Raw genomic sequence first — 24,003 nt, 5'->3', positions numbered from 1 at the left:
GAACAAATATTTTAAAAAGGTGGAAGACGGTGAAGCTGCGACGAGAAACGTAGAGCGAGGTAAGAAACAGCACAGCTAGCTTGTAACGTAAGCTAACTGTCCGGCTCTAATGCTAACGTCCGTTAGCCTAGCTTGTATTAAAGCCGACAAAAAACGTTATCTTTGACAGAAACAGAGTTTGGTAGCTCCATCAGAAAGGAAGAGACGGAGAGGAGAGGACTCCAGCTGAGTCAGCTAACAGAGAGAGAGAGAGGAGGAATTTATTTAAGTTGTTGGCCTTATTTCCACACAACACACACAAGGACCTGGAAATCACTCGTTGTTCCTGTTTTTTTTTGTGCACAAAGACAGACCTGAATTCAGCTGTGACTGATGAGGAGTTGGACCGTGTTGTAGTGATGTCCACAGAAGACATCCAAACTCTGGATACAAGCTAAAGTGTGTTCAGGTAATAATACGGCCGCGATGTATAATGAAGAATGAGCCGATCGTTGTGGACAAATAATCCAGGTAGGATGAGGATTATACATCGTAGTCATATTCTTAGCTGGAACACACACAGAGGTGTGTGTGTTACAACAACAATTACAATTTAAAAACAATGAACAGTAAAGTTAGACCAGCACAAAAGTAGCGAGTAACGAGAGCATCAATAGAAATGTAGTGCAGTAAAAAGTACAATATTTGTCCTTCAAATGTAGAGAAGAGAAAGTAAAAGTATCTTCAAAAATAATACCCAAGTAAAGTACAGATACTCAGAAGTGGTACTTAAGTACATTACTCAAGTAAATGTACTTCTTTCCTGTCCACCCCTGGTGAGGAAACACCTCTGGCTGGTGTTTAATATTAACGATAAATATTTGTGTGCAGACTGATGATGTGGTTTGGATCTATCGTGACAGGGAGTCAGTCCTCAGTCAGCTCTTTGTCCAGCCCAACCTGGCTGTGTTGAGACCCACTTCGTTTAATTATCCCTGTTTGGCTTGGTCTCAGCGGGCTCAGCGTGGATCCCCATAGACCTGGATCTGCCTGGGTCAGAATCTGTAGGACACCCTGCCCGGCTGAGTTCAGCCCGGTTTGGCCCAGCCTGGCATTGTGGTCTACATTCTTCTGAGCCACTCTGCAGAATGAGAGGAGGAGGAGGAGGAGGACTCTCTGGTGCTCCCATTGGCTGAGAAGTTATTCATACTCACTCTGATTGGCTGGCTGGGTGTGAGCAGGGAATCCCTCAGGGCTTTCTCTGTCTTTGTCTCAGATTAAAAACACAAACAGTTCAGTCAGGCCTCGTTGCTCCAGGTAGTCCAAGACTAGGAGTGACCTAAAAGTCTGATCTGTCCTGGATCAGACACTCACTCAACAACACTCAACAGTGCAGCTGCTGTTTTATCCACAGCTGCAGGTACCTGTTGAATTTAACAAAACAGAGTAAAATCCCTCCCCAGCTGCTGTTTTCGCTGTGAGGCAGAAAGTGCTGGGAGACAAATAAAGTTTCCCCTCAGCAGCGTGTTGGTGCAGAAACCTGCTCAGTTCATGTTGCAGAGGGAGGAGAAGGAGGGCTGGCAAAAAGAGAAAGCAAGAGAGAAGAGGAAAAAGGACTGAGACGGAGAAGAGGAGAGGGGAGGGAGTCTGCAGCCGAGGACGAGAAAGGTGAGTTTTGTTGTTTGGACTTTAAAAAGGGAAACCTGAGTAGGACCAAGCCAAGGGGTGAACAACAACAACAACAACAAAAGATTCAGCAGTGAGATTTTAGAGATTTTAAAGTTAAGAGGAGAAGCTGATGTTGCTCAGAAGGAATGAGATGAAAGTCTGGATGGGTAATTTTCAGTGAGCTGTGGAGAGCCAGCGGAGCAGAGCGGCAGCAGGAGCGAGCGGTGGGCGGGGACTGAGGAAGTGGGGCCGACAGGAGAGGAATTTAAAGGCCCATTGTTCTGGTGGAGCAGAGGCAGAGACAGCCGAGGAGCCGACAGACGCCGGACAACATGGACGTGAGTGCCGCCATGGCCAAGGTAGGACAGAAACATTTACACATCTACAGCTGGAAGGCTTATTCATGACCTTTGGAGGTCAAAGGTCAGAGGGTTTGGAGTGATGTAGACTGATGCAGATCTGGAGAAACACCTGACTTGAACAAAGTGAGTTCAGTGAACTTTAATGCCGATTAATTTGCAGAAGACAGAGAACCTGATCGTCTGACACAGGTAGCCTTTTGTTTCTTTTGATGGTGATTCATTTCTTCTGTCTTATGTTTGCCAAAACAAAAATGTTCAAAGGGTCAACATCAGTCGACACTCAGGCTGTGGGAACAACATTTCTACGTGACAACCTTGACTGATTGAATGTATGAATGGATGAATGATTGTGTTCAGCCAACAGGAAACGATAAATTCAGGCCCAGATGAGCTTTTTATTTTTGGAAAATACTGAAAAATGTAACCCAGGAGTACAGATGTACTTAAATATAAATATCTAGTGCGCTTTTAATACACCTAAGAGATTTCACTCCGTTCAAAAAGAGAAAGTCCAAACATGAACTCAACTTAAAGAGCTTTTACACTTTTCAAAACAACAGGATTCATAAATCATGGACAATGACACTGAAGACTTATAGTTAAATGAGCTCTCTTCGGCTTCTCTTCGAGGCTTTTGTGTGAAGTTCCCAAATAAATGAGAGTTAAACGTGAACATGGCAGTTATCTGTGTGTCAGTATCAGGTCTCTATTGAAGCAGCTCTCAGTAAATGAACTCTCCTGAGTGATCACTGAGTTATCCCTTTTTCCCTCCACTGTCTGATGGCAGCACTTATATTTTAACGGGTCACAGCAGGAAAGGAAAGACCTTCCTGATGAACAACTTTGGAGAAGAGCGAATAATTTTTACCAAGCAAAGTTTTCAATCATCCTTTTTTTTTCTGTTTCTAAGGTGTAAAATTAGGGTGAAGCTCATTTTATTCCATTTCTAATTCAGTCGGTGGAAATCCAGGATCATTAGGACCTGATCCGCCTGCTGGATTCTGGTCTGGCACGCGATGAGGATGGATCTGTCTCCCAGAGATCCCTCCTCATCCCCCCTCTGGTTCTCTGTCCAGAGGTCACCTCAGTCGGAGGCAGATAACCTGACGGATCAGTGTCACCTGTCCGGCTTTGAGCCCCTTGTCCCACTTTATACTCCGGAGATGGAAAATCTGCCATCAGCAGGATAGAAATAACCCCCAACACACACACACACACACACACACACACACACACACACACACACACACACACACACACACACACACACACACACACATTTTTGTACTATGCCAGCCAACGGATGCCAAGTTATTCTGAATTTTAAAATCAATAAATATCTAAGGCGCGTTTCATCATATAAATACAAAACTTTTTTGATAAATACATTTTTAATTGATGATTTGAAAACATACATCATATCTAGTCAAAAATATATAAATATTTATTTACTTCTCTGATAACCTGTTTGTTTACTCTCCTGCCTTTTCTGATTTGAATGGAAAAAAACAGGAACTGATGCCATTAGTCAGAGGTCTGAGTTCAGACTCAAGATGTTTAACTACATCAGGTTGACTCAACTGCCTTTGACCTCCAGCCTCTTATCTCAGCGCGTTTCCTGCAGTTTCCCCTTCACATAGCTGACATGTTTGGAGTTACTCAGTGAGGCTGAACTGAGTCCGATCCACCAACAACATGCTCGTCTTATCTGAATCCCAAATATAGATCTGCTGCACGTTTCCCTCTTTCTGAAAAAATGCTTTTCTAGTTGGGCTCCAATGAAACTTTGAGGCAGAGCAGCTTGTAAGAGACCAGTTCAGCATAAGTCTGATGGACTGACTGACCTTTGTCAGTAAGAGCTGATGAGATCTTTACTTGTCTAATTTTGCTCTTTTGGTCTTTTGGTGAAAGTTGATCAAATTTTAGACATAATTTGTTTTTCATCTTACTTTTATCCTAGTAAATGTAAATGTAAGTAATCATGAGATTTCTGCCTACGCCTATTCAAATTTTACGCTTTCTCAGCATTTCGAAGCAGAGGGAGGTATTAAAACAATCATGTGTCTCATAAAACTCATTTTGAATGTGTTGCCTGACACGTAGGGAGCCTCTCTGAAGTTATTCCAGTTTGCATGTTGAGAAAATACAGCCTGATACTGAACATATCCATAAAATGTACACACATAATGACACAATCCTGTTAAACATTTATATGGTTCAGGTTTTTGAAAGACCAGGTCTGCTTTAATACAGAAATAGTTCACAGTGACTTCAGACGCAGAGTTTTTATTAGTAATGAACCAAAACCACAATGTACCAAACCTTCACCTAAACCAGGACTCTGGATGTGAGACGGTCAGGCAGCTTGTCTGCTGGTGAGATTCTGGGAGACTGAGTCAATCTAAGAAACTGAATGAATCTGACATCACCATCCCTGAAAACAGGACAATCAAGATCCAGACTGTCCTGGTCTGTGTTTCTCTGATGGTGGAACGAGCTGCCGAATGTCTTTAAGACTCATATCTTCTGAGAAAAGCTCCTCTCTTCACACCGTTAGCACTCCTTATTATTTTATATTTATAATGGATGTAAAATTAAAGGTCTCCTACTGTGCGAAAACTTTAGTGATGTCACTTTGGAAAGAAGTTGTTTCTATTTTCCACAACCAAGACAAACCATTAGCTGCATCCTGTCAGCTCTGTTCAGTTATCTGGAGGAAGTTTTGAGTCACATCATGTGTCACTGACCAAAACCAGTAAACAAATCCCTTTTTAGATAAACTGGGCTTCACTTAAAGTGGACAAGTTGTTGCCTTGGATGTAAATCTCATTAGCACTTCCTGTTTTAGTTTAGTTTTAAAGTGGGTGCCATTCAGTGCTGGTGTTAGTCCAGCAACATAACAATAAACCCACACACTGTGTGAGTCGGTGTATTCCGCAGGGATGTTCTCCTTCAGCTGTTTCTATTTCAGCCGTCAACGCCGTGACCTTTTCAACACGGGCTGATCACGCTTCACACCTCCAAACACACTCATCTGTCACAATGACTAATCTGTCCTCTCTGTCAATCGAACCCACTAATAGGCATATCAGTAACACAACTGGCTGGAGCTTCCTCCTGTGTTTGCCAGAAGTATGTGGACGCCCCTGTCCAGAAGATTTTCTATCAGGCTGCAGGGCATTAGTCAACAGACTCCTGATCACGACAGTGTTTATTGTCTCCCAAACTACGTCTATAAAAATATGGCTCTCCTGATTAGGCATGGAGGGGATTGGCTGCCTGGCGTGGAACCTCAAGCCCCATCCAACACCTTGAGCTCTTCAAGCCAGAGGTCAGAGTTTGACCCCAATGGGAGCAAATCTGTGCAGCAAATACCAAAACCAGTGAAGGCTGTTGTAGCGACCGATTTTGTAGTTCATCATGGTGCTCTATAAATATACAGCAGGTTGGGCGTTTGAATGTCACCCTTGGTAGAGATGGGTGTGTTGATACCTGCTGACAGACGGACAGGTGGACACCTCGTCTGTCAGGAGGTTGTTTTAGCAGAACAGTCATCAGGTTTCATACCAGAGGTTTTAAAAACATTGTCATCCGCAATATCTTTTTTCCCCACACACACGCACTAAGTAGTAACATGCTGCAGCATTGGTCATTGGCTGTTTTGAAGCCTGGAGTTTGTAATTCGGCTGTCGCCATGTTGTTTTTATTTATTTTTTTTATTTTTATTTTTTTTAACCAAAAGAGCATATATATATATATATATATATATATTTTTTTTTTTTTTTTTTTTTTTTTTTTTTCATTCATTTCATTCAGACAAACGCACACACCCTGTGGAGGAGATGGAAAAGGCTTCAGGCCGTTTAGGTATTAAACTTAAGCCTGAACCTTTAACAAAAATTGATGAATTATTTCTTATCCGTTATGGATCCAACCCCCTTTGTCATTATTATACAAAGAGACCTGATCTGGTTTCAGAGGAAGGAACTTGTAGCGCAGTTTTCCAACTCTCACAGCCAAAAATGACAGTTTCATTAGAAAAGAAAATACCAAAGGCCTCTGAGATAATGTTCATGGAAGGGAACGGTGAGGACACGAGGAGAGGAGTGAATTCGACGAGTGAGAATCATGAAAGAGGAGGAGGAGGAGATGAGAAATGAATGTTTGGTTCACAGATAAAACTCTGGAGGATTAGTCAGTACGGATGACATCACTGGGTGGATCAGGTGAGCTCATACACTTTACGTCTGTGTGAGTGTTAACTACCTTCTCTTCCTCCCTTCAAAACAGCAGCTCTAATTTAAAGACTGAGAACTTTCCTGAAACCGACTGGAGGAAGTGTGCCTTTGGTGGATGTGTGAGTGTTTGAGAAACTATGTCAGGAACCAAATTTCAGTGTGTGTTCGTGGTACAGAGGAAACGCTGAGCTCTTTGGCACACCTAAAATTTCAGGTTTCTGCTTTGACCTCTGACCTTTGTTACTCCCACTTTTGAGCATACAGCAGAAGTACATCATGATTATGTTTTCTCCTCTCAGATATCTGTGAAGCAGAGCGCAGGAGGTCCAGGAGCAGCAGCGTGTCTCATGTGTAAAGAGAGCTGCTCTGGATTTCAGCCACATTCTTGGAGGTACAACCCCTTATTAAGCCCCTTTATTAAGATGATTTATTTCCACTTTAAAAAGAAAAACAGGAGTGAAACTAAATGAAGCATGCCTCTGGTTTCTGTGTTTCTGATGGGATCTGATTTTACAGTATTGTCTTTTCTCTGTGCAGGAAGGCCTGTGTGGCCTGTGGCAGCAGCACAGTTGCCCACGCTCCTGGAGGTGATCTGGAGGACGACCATCTGATGGGACGCCTGCTCTCAGACTCCCCCTGCTCCCATTTGACAGCAAAGGTTAAAGGAGGCGGCGGCCTTCGCATGTACAAGAGAAACCGTATGATTGTGACGAATCCAGTGGTCTCACGCAAAGACCCGACCTTCAACACCACGACCTACGACTGGGCACCGGCTGGCCTCAACCAGAAACTGGTGAGAACAAAGATTTATTTTTAAAAATGCAAAGCAACCACAGAAAATAAATCAGCTTTTGCATAAACTCACAATTTAAACCCCATCTTTCATAAAAACCTATTTGATTTCATTGACTCTAATTGTGCAAAATGATTTTGTTCTCTGTTTAAAATTAAATATCAGTAATAATTCCTCAAACTTTTAGCTTTTATCAGTGGATCAATCAATCTGTCTTTATTTTTCAAGAAGCTTCTGAGAATAAAGGTGATAAAAAACAATGAAAGAAGAAGTAAATTAAAAGAGGAACTGGGGAAACGCTATTGTTAATTTAGAAACAAAATTTGCAGTGAAGACACAACAAAAGTTATAAGGTAAAAATAAAAAGATAGATTACTAAAGTAAGATACATAATATTAATGACCATTTGAGATTAGATCAGCTGTTGAATTAATATACATATCAAAAAGAAGTAATGAGTAAAAACCAAACAGAAAAACTTTAACATATGTAAATAAATAACCATTGAACAGGACACATTCCTGCATTATTTCAGTTGTTTTGAAGTCCATAACAAGATGCAGCAGTGTTTAGTTTGCTCTTGTTTACAGGGTTCAGTTCAGTTCAGCTCAGTTTCTGTCTCGGCTGTGTGGTTTTCATTAGAACGGGCCCAACTATGTCTCAGATCTGTCAGCCTATAATTATGATGATGGCAGTGATTACTGAGCGCTGCAGTTTTGTGGGGGACATGACTGTGGTCGGACCCGCAGAGACAGACCCAACACTGTGGCTGCACTGCAGATGTTTCCTCAGCACGTCTGCTTCTCCGTGCTGCGAACACGTCCGGTCTGTTAGTCACTGCGGTCGCCTGACAACACCTGGACCGAGAGGTGATGACGGCAGAAAGGGAGCTGTGTCAGCGTTTTCTCTGGAGCTGAAGTTTGGCGTCCAGCCACAGGAGAGGGAGGCAAGCAATAACAAATCCGTGTTTTCTGGAAAAGCTCGTCCTGCAATTTGACAAGAATTTTTTCTCATTTATTCACTTTAAAGCGAATGATGAGTTGCTGGAATTGTAATTCCTCAAACACAAAAAAATGTGAAAATTAAGTATCTGCTGACAAACAACCACAAAACACAGCAAGCACAACCTCCAAAGTGTAATGTTGTGTTTCTCAGCACAACACATAGAAACCATTTAGCTGCCAGCTAACAGCAGAAGTCGTGTTATGATGTTTTACTGAAATTCAGTCTTCACAGGAAGATCCTGTTTACCTTCATACTTTCAAGGGACAACAAACAACAAAATAGATAGATAGATAGATACTTTATTTATCCCAGACTGGGAAACTGCAGTGTAACAGCAGCATTACACAAAGGGAATAAAATATATAACATGAATGCATCTGGGTGTTCAGTCAGTAGTTTGGCAGCGGTGGAGCTGATGACGTCACAGGCGGGGGGATGTAAACAGTGATAACAATGGTGGACGTGAACTTCTTTGGTAAATAACAGGGCGCATTCCTGCAGCCTGCAGTTTGATGTCTGGGTTATAGAGACGTTCCTTCATGACATTTGGAAAAGGCTCTGTCTCCCCGTACCAAACTGTAACCTGGGACCTCAACGCTGCGGCCATGTTTCACTGAGTCACGGTATTCCCTCTGGGTCTTCACAAGCTGCCAGTTCGTCCGTCTTGTTCCCCAAAGACCTCACGTTCCCCGTTATGATCGCTGGGACCGCCGGTTTGTGTCTTCTCCTTCTTTTTCCCTCCGTTTCGCTCCGGACCTGCAGCCCCGGCGTCGCCTCCGCAGCTCCCGCGGGACCACAGGCCCGTCTCCAGGCAACAGCGCGGGTCCACACAGCGCAGCCAACTGCCACAACTGCCGGCGGCGATCCTCCAAGTCACAAAAAGTAGGAAAAGTAGGAGAGAAACCAAACAACTTTAACAGAAAGGTTGTGATTGAACAGAAAAAAAAAAACAACAACAAGAAAAGAGCGAACCAACAAATTAACAAGTTTACAGGAAACACGAGAGGAGCTGCGGCTGCAGGCTGCCGTTAGAACGGCGCCAAAAAAAAAAAAAAAAAAGCAACACATTCCAAGATTAGTTTTGTTTAGTTGATTATTCTCCCCTTAAATTTACATTTACAGTTATCGGCTCTTTTATCCAAACTCACAATGAGGGGTCTTTGTTTAAAGGTCTTATGAACCTCCACATCTAAAGATGAGTGCAGGAGGTTGTACGTGGAAATGCACCAAAAGCGCCACGTAGACCCGTTTTTGGGGGTTTTATGAGAGTGTGTTGTCTCCAAAAGCTTCCTGCTCTGACATGATTCAGGAGCTGGTTCCATAATCGGGGAACCAGACCAGAACAGTCTGGACTGTGGTGGTCTTGTTTGCAGGGATAGTGATGCCAGACCACATTCACAGAGGAATGCAATGTTGGTGGAGCTGAGTTCAAATAGATGGTGCAGATCCAGAAGGCGGAATTAGTGACTTGAATTTTTCAATATTTTGATGCCTTTAATGCTGGAACTCATCACTGTCTCCTCCACATCCGAACTGGAGGGACTTCACAAAAAAATACAGTTAAACACAATTTTGTCATTAAAGTCAATAAAGTAAAATATCCTCTTGAACTTTTGTAAAAAAAATCTTTGTTCCAATCAACCCAGTCTCAGTTTAGCAGAACAATAAATGCTCGTTGGAGTTTCTTCACAGACTACATTTTTATTTTTAATTTTTTTTGGGGGGGAGTGAAAGAATTTCATAAAATGTATTAGCAGTTTTTGTGATTTTGCATCTTTAGAAATAGACAACCGACTAGTTCACCTCCACAGACCTGTTAGAACTGGGTTGGTCATCCATGAGTGGCCAGTGTAGGTCGATGAGACAAAATATCGGACTGCTTCAGCTTTAGGAGTGTTTGAGAGCACTCATCGAGGATCTGAGGGCAAAATTATTTTCTGCAGAACATTTCTGCTAATTCTCAGCCGGTTGGTGTTTTAAGTGGAGCTCACACCAACCTGCCCGCCCCCCCAGGCCATGCAGTACATGGAGCTAATCCCGGAAAATCAGCGTCCAGTCTCAGGGACTGATGGAGCGTTGGAGCGGCGCAGGCAGCTCCTCAGCCAGCTCCCGGCCTACGATCAGGACCCCATGAGGTGTCAGAGCCTGGCCAGTGAGGAGGAGGTAGAGTACTCTGTTTTCAGCCCCCCCGCAAACAATGAATAATCTGCATGAGAAGGAAAAGTCTGATCTTCGCCTTCTCCAACATCTTCTGGCAGATTTCCTCCATGCTGCTGTTTGTGAAGCACTACAAACAGGAAGTGCTTGGGGTCGGGGAGGTGGCCTTACCTGGCGAGGGTGGCGCTCTGAGGGACGCAGCCATTCAGAGGACAGCGAAGGAAGCCAAGGATCGCAGCAACAGCGAGAAGAAGGATGCACCAGAGCAGCAGAACCACAGCATGACCGACAGCAGCATCTCCCCTCCGACTGGTTCCACCAACGGCACAGACAACAGCGTGAAGGCCGAATATGTGAGTGACATTTAAATTCTGGTAATCCAGCTTGTATAAATTACATTATTGAAAAGCCCCCATTTAAATCCAAAAAACAAAAAACCAAACACTTGACAAAACAGCAGGAAGACCAAGTATGTCACCATATGAACATTTGGTTTCTTCTGTTCGACAGACACGGTCCAATACTGATTTTAGAAAATCAGTATTGACAAGAATGAATACACAGAAATGGACCCATCTGTATCAATACTAATATCATAAATGTTGAAATGGATTGGATATAAATAGGCACCTTCTATTTCTGAAAAGGATTTTAGACCACTTCATTCTATCCCCTGACAGATTCCCCACACCGGCCAACACTCGCTCCCTGAGCCAAAGAAGTTGCTTTTGCTTATCACATTCCTACCAGATTGTGTAACGCTGAAAGTTGCCCCCTAAATGCCTCATTTTAAGGTTTCCCACCCAGAACATCTGAACCAAAGGTGTCTCTGATGCAGAAACCTGGGAATGGCTTTCAATTGTTGTATCTTCTCTCTCTTCAAGCGGTGTACTGGTTGCCACGGTGAGGTGGACAAGGAGAGACCAGCTGTGTATGCTGAGCGTGCAGGTTACCACGACGCCCTGTGGCATCCCACCTGCTTCGTGTGCTCAGAGTGTGGCCAGGGATTGGTGGACCTGGTCTACTTCTGGTCCAATCAGAAGCTGATGTGCGGACGACACTACTGTGAGACGGTTCGGCCGCGCTGCTTGGGCTGCGATGAGGTGAGATGACATCATCAGACAGAGGAGCGTGATGTAATGTGTTGGCAGAGCAACCATCCTGTACGATACAGCACAATATACCACATGACTCCTAATCTGTGTAAGGCCACATTTAGTTTATTAAAGCTCTGCAATGTCACCTCCCCGCCTTTTCTTATCCTCCAGCTGATCTTCTGCCAGTCTTTTCACACGGCGAAGGACGGACAGACGTGGCACCATCATCACTATTGCTGCTGGAAGTGCGGACAAAGCCTGGAAACACCGTGCCAGCACTGAGACACCAAACACAACACGGTGCTCAGTTTTAGAAAAGGAGCGTTACAGGGTCAGATACAGTAAATTACATCCTCATTTTCTACGGTTAGCTGACTTGTTTTATATGAAAGAAATAAGTAATAAATACACATTAAAGAACAAGTAGTCAGAATTTTCCGGTTGATATATTTGTATTTAAACTACTTCAGACGTTCATCCGACGCTGAAGAGCTCAGAGATTTATCTGGCTGAGCCTCCTGGTGTCTCGAGTACTTAATGAAATTTTTAGTTGACACAAAAGAGCTTAAAGTACTTAAAGTCCCAGTTTGTTGATTTATTAGCACTTAAAGTTCTGACAAGTGAAGTGAGCCAGATGTTTCAGCCCGAGCAGCTCAGAGTATGGAAGCCCAGAGCTGCCATTTAATGTAATCTGTGTTTTACTTCATATTTACTTCAGGCAGAAAAACAATCTTATGTGTTAACAGACAACTGGAAAGCTGAAAGAGGCATAGAACTAATTAGCAGTTAACAGCACTCTGAATTTCTGCTGAACTTCATTTTCTTTCTAGATTTCAATCCTCAGCGTTTAATATCCACCAGCTGTCAGACTGTGGAACGAAAATTTAATTTTGCTGACCTGTTAGCTCAGTGAAGCTGCAGCATTCATTTGCTTTAAAGCTCTGTCACATTAATGAGCGTCGATCTTTTTCTGCTGCTTTATGCGAGTTGTATTCCTGTTTTGTATTCTGACTAAAAAGGATGTTTTTAAAAAAGATGAATCTGTGTATCATAGAAGGGAGGGCGGTGTTGGAGAAAAAAGATGGCCTTAGACTTCCTTTAGTTAATGAAGCTAAAAGCTTTATTTCAGCATTTTTAATGGATTGCTGCTCGGGAAACGCTAATTGCATAATAATAGTTTATAGACAATACTCGTCAGTATAATTAATCTGTGCCAGAATAGATTTTAGTAACTGTACTGATAGTTGTTTCATCTCTGTGAATCTATTTAATGAGCTGTTTAGCCTAGCTTAGCATGAAAATTGGATGAGAAGAGGAACTTTGCCAAGCTCAAGAGATGATGCTGCTTTCTTTCTATTTGAGGTGACACACACAGATTTCTGAAAATGTGCTGCGTGAAGTCCATTTTCTGTTTTTAGATTCATTAGTTACTAACAATTGACAAGGAGGAATTAAAATAATAATAAACTGCAGCTAACTGAAGCAGACTTATTTTATGACGGCTGTGTTTATGCCATAAAAGGAAGATTCCCATGTTAATGACACTCTTCACATCAGTGAAACATTATACAGACTGTTGTGTGTGTGAGAATGACAACACAACACTGTATCTGTTAACTTTAGGTCTGATTGCGGACGTCTTTGTCTGATATGTGCTGTGCTGGTTTGTTTGGTTTTCAGGTGTCCTAGATCTGATATTTAGATTTTCCTGGTTGTAATCAGGACTTGGTGTTTACAGTTTGGGAGGGCTGTAGCTGAAACGTCTCATTCACCACATTCTCTGGTAGATATGAGGCTGTCTGCTTTTATTGTCACTTCTATCTGCAAAGCTCTGGCAGTCCACCATGTCTGCAGTGAGGATCTGGGCTCTTTTGTGGATGATGTTTATTGGTTAACAATTTAGCTCCAAAAAAATCCCAAACACGAACTGATAAACTTCAGATTTGTGCTCTATCTGATGAAGCCCGTATCCTCCCCCGATTTTGAGCTTCGCACTGCTTTTTCTACACATGAACTGGAATTATCCAGAGAAACGGTGCATTTCCAGAAACCACTTTTTAAAAGTAAAATTTGAGGTCAGGATGTCTTCACTTGTGGTGATAAGCCCACACCGGGATATGTTTTTTGTTCTCGCATCAACGTTGTCTCTCCGCTGGAATAGTGTGAAATTATGTTTTCAAAGCTGATTGGCTGAGAATAAAAGCTACTTCTGAATGAAATCCTGTTTTTGGTCATCATTCCAAAGAGAAGGTATCAAATGAATACCGCAGATGTTGAATAGTTTTTACTTTGTGTGTCTTGACTTGAAATAAGGTAATTTTTTTTTTCCATGTTGAATTACAGCCAACAAAACAAAATGATTAACAATTAAGGACGGCGTTTCCATTTCAAGAACAATAAAGACCAACTGTGACGAGATTTAATTGTGTAAATCAAAGTTGCATTGAAAGATTTCACTTGTAACTTTGGCTAAAGATTAAGATCCAGGTTAAGATCACACTTCATCTGAATCCATCCAGCAGTGTGTGTGTGTGTGTGTGTGTGAGCGCGCACACTGACCTACTACCTGCAGGAATGTGAAGTATTCCTGCGGTTCCTCAGACAGCGTTCCTGGGCAGTTGCGCCAGCTGACTGTCTGACAGTTGTTTCCTGAAGCATGAAAGAAAATCCAGAAAAGGATATTTTTAGTCCCAAACTGAGACAAACCTATTTGGTTTGAGTGTGATGGACTTTAATAGCAGCTTGCATCATGGAGGAGGATTTACAGTCCATCTGTAAGACTCATCCTTTACTTCCTCTGATGATGTCACACTTCGGTCTGAATGAGTTCACTGTTTTAAATTGTCTTGTTTCTTTTTATAAATAAAAATGTGAGAGTCACATCCTGGCTGGCATTCTGTGGAAACTTTCATATCCACAGAGATAAATGACGTTTAGCGAATGAATTAGAAAAACTTAGAAAAACTGCTGCTTTGTTGCTGTTTTGAACTTAATCAGATAATTTAATGATTTAATTTTCTGACTATACAAGGCTGCATATGCAAGAAGAGCAAAGCTCAAGTGAATGGAGGCCAAAACATAAAATAGAAGAAAGTAAGGCAAAGCTGTCATCATTTTATTAAACATCATCTGCCACCTTAAAGGAATTCTCTGTGACATTAAAGCAACTCTCATGTTGTCTTCATCGGTTAATTGATTATTTAGTGTGCATGCCTTCATTACTTCCTGAAACTCCAGTTTAATTTAGATTACTTGTTATCTGACTGTCAAAAGCACAGAGATGATGAGTTTACGGTCAGAAAACTGGGAAAAACAGAAATTATATATTCTAGCTGTTGTTGTTGTTGTTTTTTCTTTCAATGTTATAAACTATTAATCACCATTCAAAAATAATCCCTCATCATCTAATCATCTCAGATCAGAGATGTGCTGTCAGACTGTTCCCATAAATAAACATGGGTCCCAGGAAAGTTGTGTAAATGTGGCCAGAGGCAGGTGGCGCCCCCCTGTGGGCTGTTTCTGCCCTCACATGAATGTCCTGCACTCCCTGAACGCAGCACTGCGCTGCCTTTGTGCTTCCCCTTTAAATGCGGATCAAAGTGTGTGTTGTGTAATTTGGGTGACAGAAGAAGAGGAAGAGGAGGATAAAGAGGAAGAGGAAGAAGAAGAGGAGGAGGAGGAGGAGGGCAGACGAGGGCAGACTGAAGAGCAGCCGGTCAGGTACGGTCCCGGTCCCGGTCCCGGTCCCGGTCCAGGTGATAATAACCTGCTCATACTGGTCTGATTGTGTTGTGTTGTGTTGTGTTGTGTTTATGTAACCTGCTGCTGTGTCCGTGTTGTGTTCACGCTGTGTCCAACAAACTCGGTCGAAAAGAAGCTTAAAGAGTCCAAAACCCCCCAAAAAATGTCTGAGAAATAAAATCTATTCCTGAGGGCCTTCAGAATAAAATGTAAAATAACTTCTTTTAAACGAACAGGAAACCGAACACAGTTTTGGCTCTGATGAATTCCTCCGTCGTTGATTTCATATAAAATCTACATTTTCTCTATGCAGCTGATGATTACCAACTTTTAATTTGATATCAACAGTTTTAAAGTCCTTTAATTTCCTTTTGTGTGTCACGATCTTCTTCATAAATTATTCAAGTTCATTGTTGAGCTTGGAAACAGAGACAATATTCTGACGTCAGGATCCAGTTTCCTGAATATTTACTGCATATGCATTATATGTATACAGTTTAAAAAATGAATTTATAAAATGATTTATGAAATGTTGTTGAATTGTTCTGGGATGTTTCAAAAATGTTTACTCCCCATAAATGGTTCAAATCGAGATATTAATATAATTTGTGTCATTCATATAAAACCCTATAAGGAGTTTGATAAATATCATTTATAGAGTTTTATAGACACTGATAAATGAACTTATTTGTATAAAATTCCTACATGTCACTAGAAACTTGTAAACAACAAGCAACAGCAGTTAGTCAGCCTGGAGTGAAAAATCAGCTTCTACAATTCAGAAAGCGAACTGAGATTAAGATGTTTGTGTGTTTGTTTGTGTGTTTGTTTGGGAAGGAGTGCAGTCATGGAGCTCAGTGTTACCAGATCAGTAATGTTGGCTGGAGGCGTTGTGCTTGTTCCCATCGTCGCCTTCATCACCTCCTTCATCTTCTGGCCTGGAGTCCTCCTCAAAGCCTACAACTGGTAAAAACACTCACACTCGCCTTCTGATTGCTTCGATCTAATAAATCTCAGTAAATGGATCGGTACCAGGAATGCTGCTGCTTTTAGCTGGAGACAGGAATATATGAATTCACAAACAACTGTTGGCTTTATTAGCATAATTAACTGACAGATCTGACTTTTTAAATAACATAAAAATGACTGATGTCATCAAAGTTAGTTACCTGGATCTACTTGTTAAAGATACATTTCTATTTCTTAATTTAGTAATACCGGACAAAGAGTAGAAACAACAAAAGTACTTGAGAGGGATTTTTTTTTTTTTTTTTTTTTGTAAAAAGTGTATTGCTCATTTTACAGGCCATTATATAAACCAAACCAAACCCTGCATCACACAAAGGTCAAGTGTTTGGTGGTGAATCCCTGACTAATGCGTCGCCTGGTGCGCTCCTTCTTATGAAGGAGGACTGTTAATACTGTGACTTTGTCTGATGGACTTTGTCTGGGTTGTAAAACACACACAGAGCTGAGTCACTGTCATGCAACAGTTTTATCAGCAGCTTTGTAACTCATGTAAGTTTAAAGTGACTGAAATATTTACACAAGATAAAATTAAAATGTGGTGACAATATGACTAACAGGGACACGGACACAAGGACGCTTGACTTGACTACAATCAGAGAAATATACCAAAACATTTTGTGCAGCGGATGAACACGTATTCACAATATTTTGGGCTTTCAATTCAACAATTTGAGCAACATAAATAAAGAAAGCTGACTCTTCCTTCAGCTTCACATCATCGTGAACACGCAGACTCAAAAAGTCTGGAATTATAAACGTGATCTCTTGATGAAGTGTAGTGCAGAATCCCAAGGCCTGCCAACACAATGCACATCTATGTTCAGACACAGTGATAGGTTTGTTATATCGTCATCATTATTTTCCTGTTTAATATTACGGCAAGGCAAGTTTATTTATGTCATTCCACTGTACCTTGTGCACTCACACTGGTGAAATAAAAAAAAATGAAAATGCCCTGTGAATTCTTGTGTGTTTGAGGTCACATTGAACTTGACCTTGACACTGACCTCAGTTCCTCCATTTTGAAAAAATTCCCACTAGGTCAAAGCCGTGTTTTGTGATCTCACAGCGACTTTGACCTTTGACCACCAAAACACAATCAGCTAATGAATAATTTTGAGCCCAATGTGAAGCAAAGGTGATGTTGAAGATGTAAAGGATGTAGTCTGTAATACTTCAGAGGGATTTGCTGAAGGGGGCGATGCACAGATGTTGCATCTTTTCAGACTAACATCAGATACAGCAGCTTACTGTTTGGGTGTGTATTAAATTTTGCATCCTCTGGGCTGCCAACAGAACTTGTGTTGCTGTTGTAATCCTGCTCAGGTACTGGCGCTGTAAACTGGGAATGGTGGTCCGCTACGCTCACAGTGGAAGTTACCGCTACTGTTATTCCAGCCGCGGGACACCAGGAGGCGCCGCGCCGTCACTGCTGCTGCTCCATGGCTTCTCCGCCAGCAAGGACATGTGGCTGCCCCTCATCCAGGTAACGTATACAAACATGATGTCAAGCCCGACTCAAAACTAAGAAACACAATGACACTCAGAAATGTGTGCAAGCAGACACACCGAAGAAGGACGAGAGTGAAGGTGAAGAGAGATTAATGAATGGATGGAACGAAAAAGTGGTCAGTGAGACCGCCAGCCATGTCATTTCCCAATAATGACATAAAAAGGCCCAAATGTGCTTTAAAAATAAACACGGACAGAACAGTGACTGTACAGACAAACGCCAACACACATGCACTCCATTATATTTTCTCACTTTTTCAGTGTTGCGATCATGTTGTGCTCTCTCATTTCTGTCAGTCTTGGATGTGTTTGTTTTCTGCTGCAGTATCTCCCCAGGAGCCAGCATGTGGTCTGTTTGGATATGCCGGGACATGAAGGGACGAGCCGCACCTGTGCTGAGGACTACAGCATCTCTGGCCAGGTTGGCCGGATCCACCAGGTCTGTGCCTACACGGTTCAGGGAAGGCAGACGTTAGTTGGAAAATGTCAAAAAAAAACAAACAAAAAAAACAGAGGGGGGTGAAGTTATTGAGAAGCTAAAATAGCTCAGCTTAGCATAAACACTGAACACAGTAGGCAACAGCTTGCCTCATTCTGACAGGCATTTAAAAATACATCTTTAAAACTAAATCACAGGTCCAATATCAGTTCATTAAGTCAGAACACAAAGGTCGCAGGTCGTGCAGCTCCCTGAGATCCTGAGCACAGAGAGGTGACTCTTCTCTGTCTGCAGTTTGTGCAGAGCATCGGTCTGGATAAACGACCCTTCCACCTGGTCGGCACATCGATGGGTGGGAACGTCGCAGGGGTCTACGCTGCCTCTCACTCTGCTCAGCTGTCTGGCGTCAGCTTGGTGTGCCCTGCAGGTAAATCCAGCAGCCGGGGGAGCCGCCCCCAACCTTAAGACGTGACGTGGCCTCCTCATCCTCTTCCTCTCCGTCCTGCAGGTCTGGTTTATCCCACAGACTCCCAGTTCATCAGCCAGCTGAGGGAGATGGAGAAGAATCAAGAGCCGGAGTCGATTCCTCTGATTCCCTCCACCTGTCAGGAGCTGGAGAACATGCTGAGGCTGTGCTGCCACCGCCCCCTCAACCTCCCCCAGCAGGTACAGGACTGAGATTCAGGGTCTCCAATCCAGATTAGGACTCTTTCAAGGCTTCACACATCGCTGTTCTTTGATACACAGCATTCATTTGCTGTGTGTGTGTGTGTGTGTGTGTTTCAGGTCATGAAGGGTCTTCTGGACAACAGGATCCCCAACAATGGCTTCTACAGAGAACGTGAGTCAGTGAAGTCACTGCTCTTCGTCTTCCTCCTTTATTATGGGTCAATAATAGAGTATTGAGAACCAGCCTGATCTGCTTCAGCTTTGTTTTACTGTTTGTGATATCCATTTGTGTAGAACCAGCTCAATCAGTAAATCATCAGTGCCATGTCATACTCAGCACTCAGACTGCTGTCAGTTTACCTTTTCAAAAATAATAAACCCCCCACGCTGGGTTCCTGCTCTGCTGTGCTGGCTCAGTTAAACTGAACAAGTTCTGCAGCAGCTGAATAATCCTCCCCTTTTCCTGGTATGTTTTATAAATTGGGAAAACTGTGGATGAGTGTTGATCAAACGGTGATAAATGCAGCAGATGGTGGTGACCATGATCTAACTCAGCTGTTTTCTTGGTGGAATCGGCACAGTGGAGATGCACATCCCTGCTTTTTCTGGAAAATGTTTTGTTTTCTAAAATGAATTAAATGCTTTTTTTTGTTTCAGTTTTCTTGGAGCTCATCGGAGAGAAGTCTCGTCACTCGCTGCAGGAGAACCTTCACCTGATCACAGCACCTGTGCAGGTCATCTGGGGGAAGAACGACCAGGTAGATAAATCGCAGCCATTTGGTCATTTACCAGGTTTATTTCTGTCTATTCCAAATTTTATCACAATTCATCCAATGTAAGCTTTGTTGATAACCACAACAACTTCACGGCGGCATCAGAAGAAAAATGGTCAGGACACCAATGTCAGTTGGATTTATCCTTTAACATATTTAAGTCTGGACTAATAATTTATCTAAAAATCATGACAAAGAAGGTGAGCTGCATCAGAGCCTGTCTCCTCTCTCAGGTGCTGGATGTTTCGGGGGCAGGAGTGCTGCAGGCGGCGCTGCCGAGCTGCCAGGTCGACCTGCTGGATGACTGCGGTCACTCTGTAGTGTTGGAGCGACCCAGAAAAGCTGCAAAACTCATCTTAGACTTCTTGTCTGCACAGAATTTGAATGGAGATGATGCTAAAAAGCGTTCTTGAAGTAAACGTTTGCACTGGACCCTGCCACCTGACCTTATGATGAATGATGAAGGAGAGGAGGATGATTGGCCACGATGATTCTGTTTTAAATTTTATTCTCAGACTTTTCTACAGCAGTGTTTACATGCAGGACGGTTAAACCAACGCACAAAAATTACACTTACCACAACTGGACATTTCTTTCTGTAGAGATGTTGAATGAAAGCATTCCACGTTATTAAAATATGTTTGTGTCTTAAGTCTTCTGCAAGGACCTGAGCTCATATTTAATGTAAAACGTTATAACTGAATGAGCTGTGTGATTTTTATCTTATATGTTTGCCTAGAAAGTAAAAAAGGTTGATAAATGAAGTTATTACAACAGTTCTGTACAAAGATTGTCAACGAGCTGCAGAATTAAACGAATTTTTGTTTGACTGGTTGATTAATTGACAACTTGGACCTTGATTATTATTATTATTTTTTTAATCAGCAGATAGTTCAGTTCCACCTTGAGTCTTCTTGTTTGTGAAAAATCCCACTTTACACACGCACACGCGAACGCACCACGCATATTGCGCATGCGCGGATCCCGTTCGATAGGAAGCGCGATGTTGTAGCTAACTCGGACATTTCTCCGTTTTTCTGCTGCTGGTGAGTAAAACACTGTCGCTTTTATCGGTCACCCTCAGAGGAAACACCACGCTGTTCGTCGTTAGTTGTGTGGAGCACACAGTGCAGCAGCTGCGTGATGTCGTTGTGTGATCTCCTGTTAGCCACTTTAGCCTCTGGTGCTAACACCATGTGTCTGACTGCTGACTGCAGTTCGACCACAACAACGACAACACGGTGACATTGTGTTTAAAGGTGCCACAAACCAGCAAAACTGGGTCATTTGCTTTATTTATCTCAGGAAGGGAAATCCGTTAATTTCCTGCAAATACAAAAAACAAAACAAAATATGTAGATATTGTAAATGAAATCCCACACTGGGAAATAAGAGTGGGTTAAATAAATAGTTGTTTGTTGTATCTGTATCAGATGTTGATTACTGGCCTGTCACTTTGAGAAGGGCGGTGTTGATCCACTTCCAGCAGGAGTTGGGTGTTAACTTTCTATTTGAGTCGCTGATTTTTATTTGGTTCTGGTTTCTGTTTTGCTGTATTTTATTTTTTGAGCAGCACTTTGGCAGTCTTGCTGTTTTCATAATGTGACGTACAAATAAAGTGAATTGGAATCAGATAACGGTCACATTTAGACATAAACCACCATATTAATTTAAATTATGCTTTTTTTTATGTATTAAAGTTGCAATCACGTTCTAATCAGCAGACACGCTGTCATGATAGACTTGTTTGAGCAGGTCCTTCTGTGGGGCCAAAGAGTTTGTGTAAAATTACAGACCTGCCTGATCTTTTCCTGCATCTCTTAGCTTCAGAGGTGTGTGACCTGCTGCTCATCACTCGAAGGTGGCCAAGTCACTGATGCTCAAATATCATGAAACCTGCTGACCAGAAGGACGAATCTCCTGTTTACCAACGGGTCGTGTTAAAGAACGCCTCGCCGTACCACTACATGAAGGTCTGCCTGTAAGTCTGTCCTGCCCTGCCACAGAGAGATGGAGACACTGAGGCAGAGTAAATCCAGGATGATGGAACAACCTGTCTGCTAACTAAATGAAGAGCTATGTGCAGGTGTACTGAAGAGAACTGGTGCTCTTAGTGATAACAAAATACTGATTCTGAGTTAAAAACTGCCTTTTCTTTATAGCTGAAAGTGTCCTCACTACTTTAGCAGCAACATTTTCATAGTGTCATCGTATCATTGTGCATTTATTGTTCCATTACATTCATCTCAAATTATATTTCAATGGTGTGTGTTTTAGTGTCCTGGAGAATGAGTCCACCAGGCTGAGTGCAGTTGAATTGAAGCAGTTCATCATCACAGGTCTAAAGAGCTTGTATGGAGAGGTGAGATTAAGAACCACAGCTGAACATGGTGGTGTGATCACTGTCAACAACAGAAAATACACAAAAGCAGTTTTCATAGTTGAGTAATTTCTGTAAGTCTTAAGTGTTGCTGCTCTTCTTGATCCATCTGCCTCAGTGTATGGGAGGCCTTTAGGCAAGTCTGCAGTCCTACAGTGTTCTCTGAGACACCTGTCTTTATTTCTCAGTGTGTTGTGTTAGCAGCAAGTTAGCTGCAGCTGAATTGAACTAGTGTTTGGATTTGACACACCTTAGCTGGAGTTAAAAAGAGGAAGTTGTGGCCAGACAGAATAACAGCCCCAATGCAGACTTAGAATTTTTTGTTTTTAAATATTTACTTTATTTATCATATATTTTACATGTTTGACAGGTGGGTGCAGCTCTGAACTTTGATGTGTTGAAGTACGATGCAGACACCCTCACTGCTTTTCTGCGTGTTTATAGCCGGTGAGTTTTACTCTCCCTGAGGTCAACATCAGCAGGATTAGAACAAACTCTCACTCTTGGGTCATTTTCTTGTTGGAAATACCTGCTCTAAGTCATTGAATAAGAACAGATGTTTTTGTTGATGTGTGGCTGTTTGTTTTCAGTGGTTTGGTGAAGCTGTGGAGCTCCCTGACTCTGCTGGGCTCTTACCAGAACCAGGCCTGTGCCTTCAGGGTGTTACAGGTCAGAAATCCATAATTTGGTTAATTTAAGATTAGAAAGTGGTTTGATAAGTCATAGATCTTATATGAGATGAGACACTTAGTATGTTAATGGCCAAAAGTTCTATTAAATTACACAAACGTGACCCGAGTTCAACGGTAAACCTCAACAGTTTCTCTCATCATCTTCAGGTGTCTCCCTTCCTGCTGGCCCTGACAGGAAACAGCCGAGAGTTGCAGCTGGACTGAAGGAGGCGGGACATGGTTTTCTACAAGATGAATTTCATATGGAAGAGTGTCTTGAACAAACCCAGGCTCTGCATCACTTCCCTTGCAGCAGCTCCTCCCTTCTTCCGGCTCCTCCACATTGGTCAGCGAGCATCTCTTACCAAAGCCTTCACGTCCCACGATGTGGAGCTGTTCGCCAAGCTGACGGGCGACACCAATCCCCTGCACCTGGACCCGGCCTACGCCAGCACCACTTCCTTTGAGGCGCCCATCGTCCACGGTGTCCTGATCAATGGCCTGATTTCTGCTGTGCTCGGTACAAAGATGCCCGGCCCCGGCTGCGTCTTCCTGCATCAGGAGATCCGTTACCCAGCACCACTTTATGTCGGTGAGGAGGTGCTGGCTGAAGCCGAGGTCTTCAAGATCAAGATGTCATTTGCCTTGATCACTGTTACGTGCTCGGTCAAGGACAAAGTAGTGATGGCGGGGGAGGTGATGGTGATGATGCCTGAGGATCAGCAGAAAAAGATGTGACAGGAGATAATGGCAGAGGTCAGAGGTCACAGCAGCCAGATCAGATGACGTGGTGCAGCTCACACTGTGCAGTGATGCCATGTTAAGTTTGCAGCAGCCTTTCTAGTCATTGGAGATTGCTACATGTTTATTTCATGCTGAAATGTATTTATTAGTATTTGTTTTTGTTTTTTTGCTTTTTAATGATGCATTTGAACTGCGAGATGGAGAATTGCTTTTGGACGCGTAGTCAGTTCATGATTTAACTTTGAGTTTATGTTCTTTGTTGTCTCTGCTCTGTATTTTGTTTAGCATGTGATTTATTATTATTATTGTTTTTGGTGTGTGTCTTTGTGGGAAATAAAATCATCTGCAGATTTTCTTCAGTCCATTTATGTACTCTGAAATGGGATTCACCGCTTTAACTGTATAATTCTCGATGGTTGTTGTATTTTTCTTGGAGTGTCGATTTGTCCGGGATGACGATAAAAAGCTAAAATAACTGAGACAAAGACATTTCATAGTAAAAACGGAAGAAAACGCATCTTTCCTTGAATGTGCCCGCCTGTGTTTACGTCCCACTAACTTCCGGTATCGCATCGACGTCACGCAACAACGGGCCAATGCGTGATGACGCACGTTGCGTCCTTTTTCGACTTCCAATCGCGACGGCGGGCTAGTCCGATGACGTCACCGAGCGGCGCTTCCTGGTTACGGTGAAGCTAAGCTAACAGCTAGCTCTCCGGGGCTGTTGTTCCTCCTCCGCTCGGCGG

The 24,003-nt window shown here is 42.6% G+C and overlaps 3 protein-coding genes across 8 annotated transcripts; all 3 read left to right on the top strand.

Moving 5' to 3' along the window:
* Positions 1-1,265: 1,265 nt before the first annotated feature.
* Positions 1,266-13,512, top strand: lmcd1 (LIM and cysteine-rich domains 1). The gene is made up of 8 exons (XM_029502618.1): positions 1,266-1,647; positions 1,826-2,006; positions 6,547-6,638; positions 6,785-7,040; positions 10,059-10,208; positions 10,304-10,555; positions 11,087-11,305; positions 11,471-13,512. Exons 2-8 carry the CDS (start codon positions 1,980-1,982, stop codon positions 11,579-11,581), a joined length of 1,107 nt encoding a protein of 368 aa, XP_029358478.1. The 5' UTR covers positions 1,266-1,647; positions 1,826-1,979; the 3' UTR covers positions 11,582-13,512.
* A 1,394-nt stretch (positions 13,513-14,906) lies between these two features.
* LOC115044231 (abhydrolase domain containing 6, acylglycerol lipase) lies at positions 14,907-20,291 on the top strand. 5 transcript variants are annotated; one of them, XM_029503156.1, is made up of 9 exons: positions 14,907-15,019; positions 15,878-16,006; positions 17,396-17,555; positions 17,907-18,020; positions 18,315-18,447; positions 18,529-18,686; positions 18,807-18,861; positions 19,347-19,447; positions 19,696-20,291. In XM_029503156.1, the coding sequence occupies exons 2-9, from the start codon at positions 15,888-15,890 to the stop codon at positions 19,873-19,875; spliced, it is 1,020 nt and encodes a 339-aa protein (XP_029359016.1). In that variant the 5' UTR covers positions 14,907-15,019; positions 15,878-15,887; the 3' UTR covers positions 19,876-20,291. The 5 variants fall into 5 exon arrangements, with proteins under 5 accessions (XP_029359016.1, XP_029359020.1, XP_029359017.1 ...); XM_029503160.1 differs by having other exon boundaries at positions 14,939-15,054; positions 15,886-16,006; XM_029503157.1 differs by having other exon boundaries at positions 14,959-15,054.
* Positions 20,292-20,419: 128 nt separating this feature from the next.
* On the top strand, positions 20,420-23,610 carry rpp14 (ribonuclease P/MRP 14 subunit). Of its 2 annotated transcripts, XM_029503163.1 has the most exons (6): positions 20,420-20,508; positions 21,287-21,443; positions 21,740-21,824; positions 22,213-22,289; positions 22,433-22,511; positions 22,682-22,879. In XM_029503163.1, the coding sequence occupies exons 2-6, from the start codon at positions 21,352-21,354 to the stop codon at positions 22,736-22,738; spliced, it is 390 nt and encodes a 129-aa protein (XP_029359023.1). In that variant the 5' UTR covers positions 20,420-20,508; positions 21,287-21,351; the 3' UTR covers positions 22,739-22,879. The 2 variants fall into 2 exon arrangements, with proteins under 2 accessions (XP_029359023.1, XP_029359022.1); XM_029503162.1 differs by lacking the exons at positions 20,420-20,508; positions 21,287-21,443; positions 21,740-21,824; positions 22,213-22,289 and having other exon boundaries at positions 22,682-23,610.
* The last annotated feature ends 393 nt before the right edge of the window (positions 23,611-24,003 follow it).

The sequence above is a fragment of the Echeneis naucrates genome, chromosome 5 (genome assembly GCF_900963305.1).
Source record: "Echeneis naucrates chromosome 5, fEcheNa1.1, whole genome shotgun sequence".
NCBI classification, from domain to species: domain Eukaryota; kingdom Metazoa; phylum Chordata; class Actinopteri; order Carangiformes; family Echeneidae; genus Echeneis; species Echeneis naucrates.
The sequence above is the reverse complement of the archived record's forward strand: the minus strand, read 5'-3'. Positions and strand labels throughout refer to the sequence as shown.

What these genes read in the sequence shown, in the direction of transcription:
- lmcd1 (XM_029502618.1), top strand. Translation starts at nt 1,980, where the DNA reads ATGGACGTGAGTGCCGCCATGGCCAAG. An exon ending in CTGGCCTCAACCAGAAACTG is followed by an intron (nt 7,041 to 10,058) that starts GTGAGAACAAAG and finishes CCGCCCCCCCAG; the next exon opens with GCCATGCAGTACATGGAGCT. An exon ending in GCCTGGCCAGTGAGGAGGAG is followed by an intron (nt 10,209 to 10,303) that starts GTAGAGTACTCT and finishes ATCTTCTGGCAG; the next exon opens with ATTTCCTCCATGCTGCTGTT.
- LOC115044231 (XM_029503156.1), top strand. Translation starts at nt 15,888, where the DNA reads ATGGAGCTCAGTGTTACCAGATCAGTAATGTTGGCTGGAGGCGTTGTG. An exon ending in CTCCTCAAAGCCTACAACTG is followed by an intron (nt 16,007 to 17,395) that starts GTAAAAACACTC and finishes AATCCTGCTCAG; the next exon opens with GTACTGGCGCTGTAAACTGG. An exon ending in CAGCTTGGTGTGCCCTGCAG is followed by an intron (nt 18,448 to 18,528) that starts GTAAATCCAGCA and finishes TCCGTCCTGCAG; the next exon opens with GTCTGGTTTATCCCACAGAC.
- rpp14 (XM_029503162.1), top strand. Translation starts at nt 22,751, where the DNA reads ATGGTTTTCTACAAGATGAATTTCATATGGAAGAGTGTCTTGAACAAA.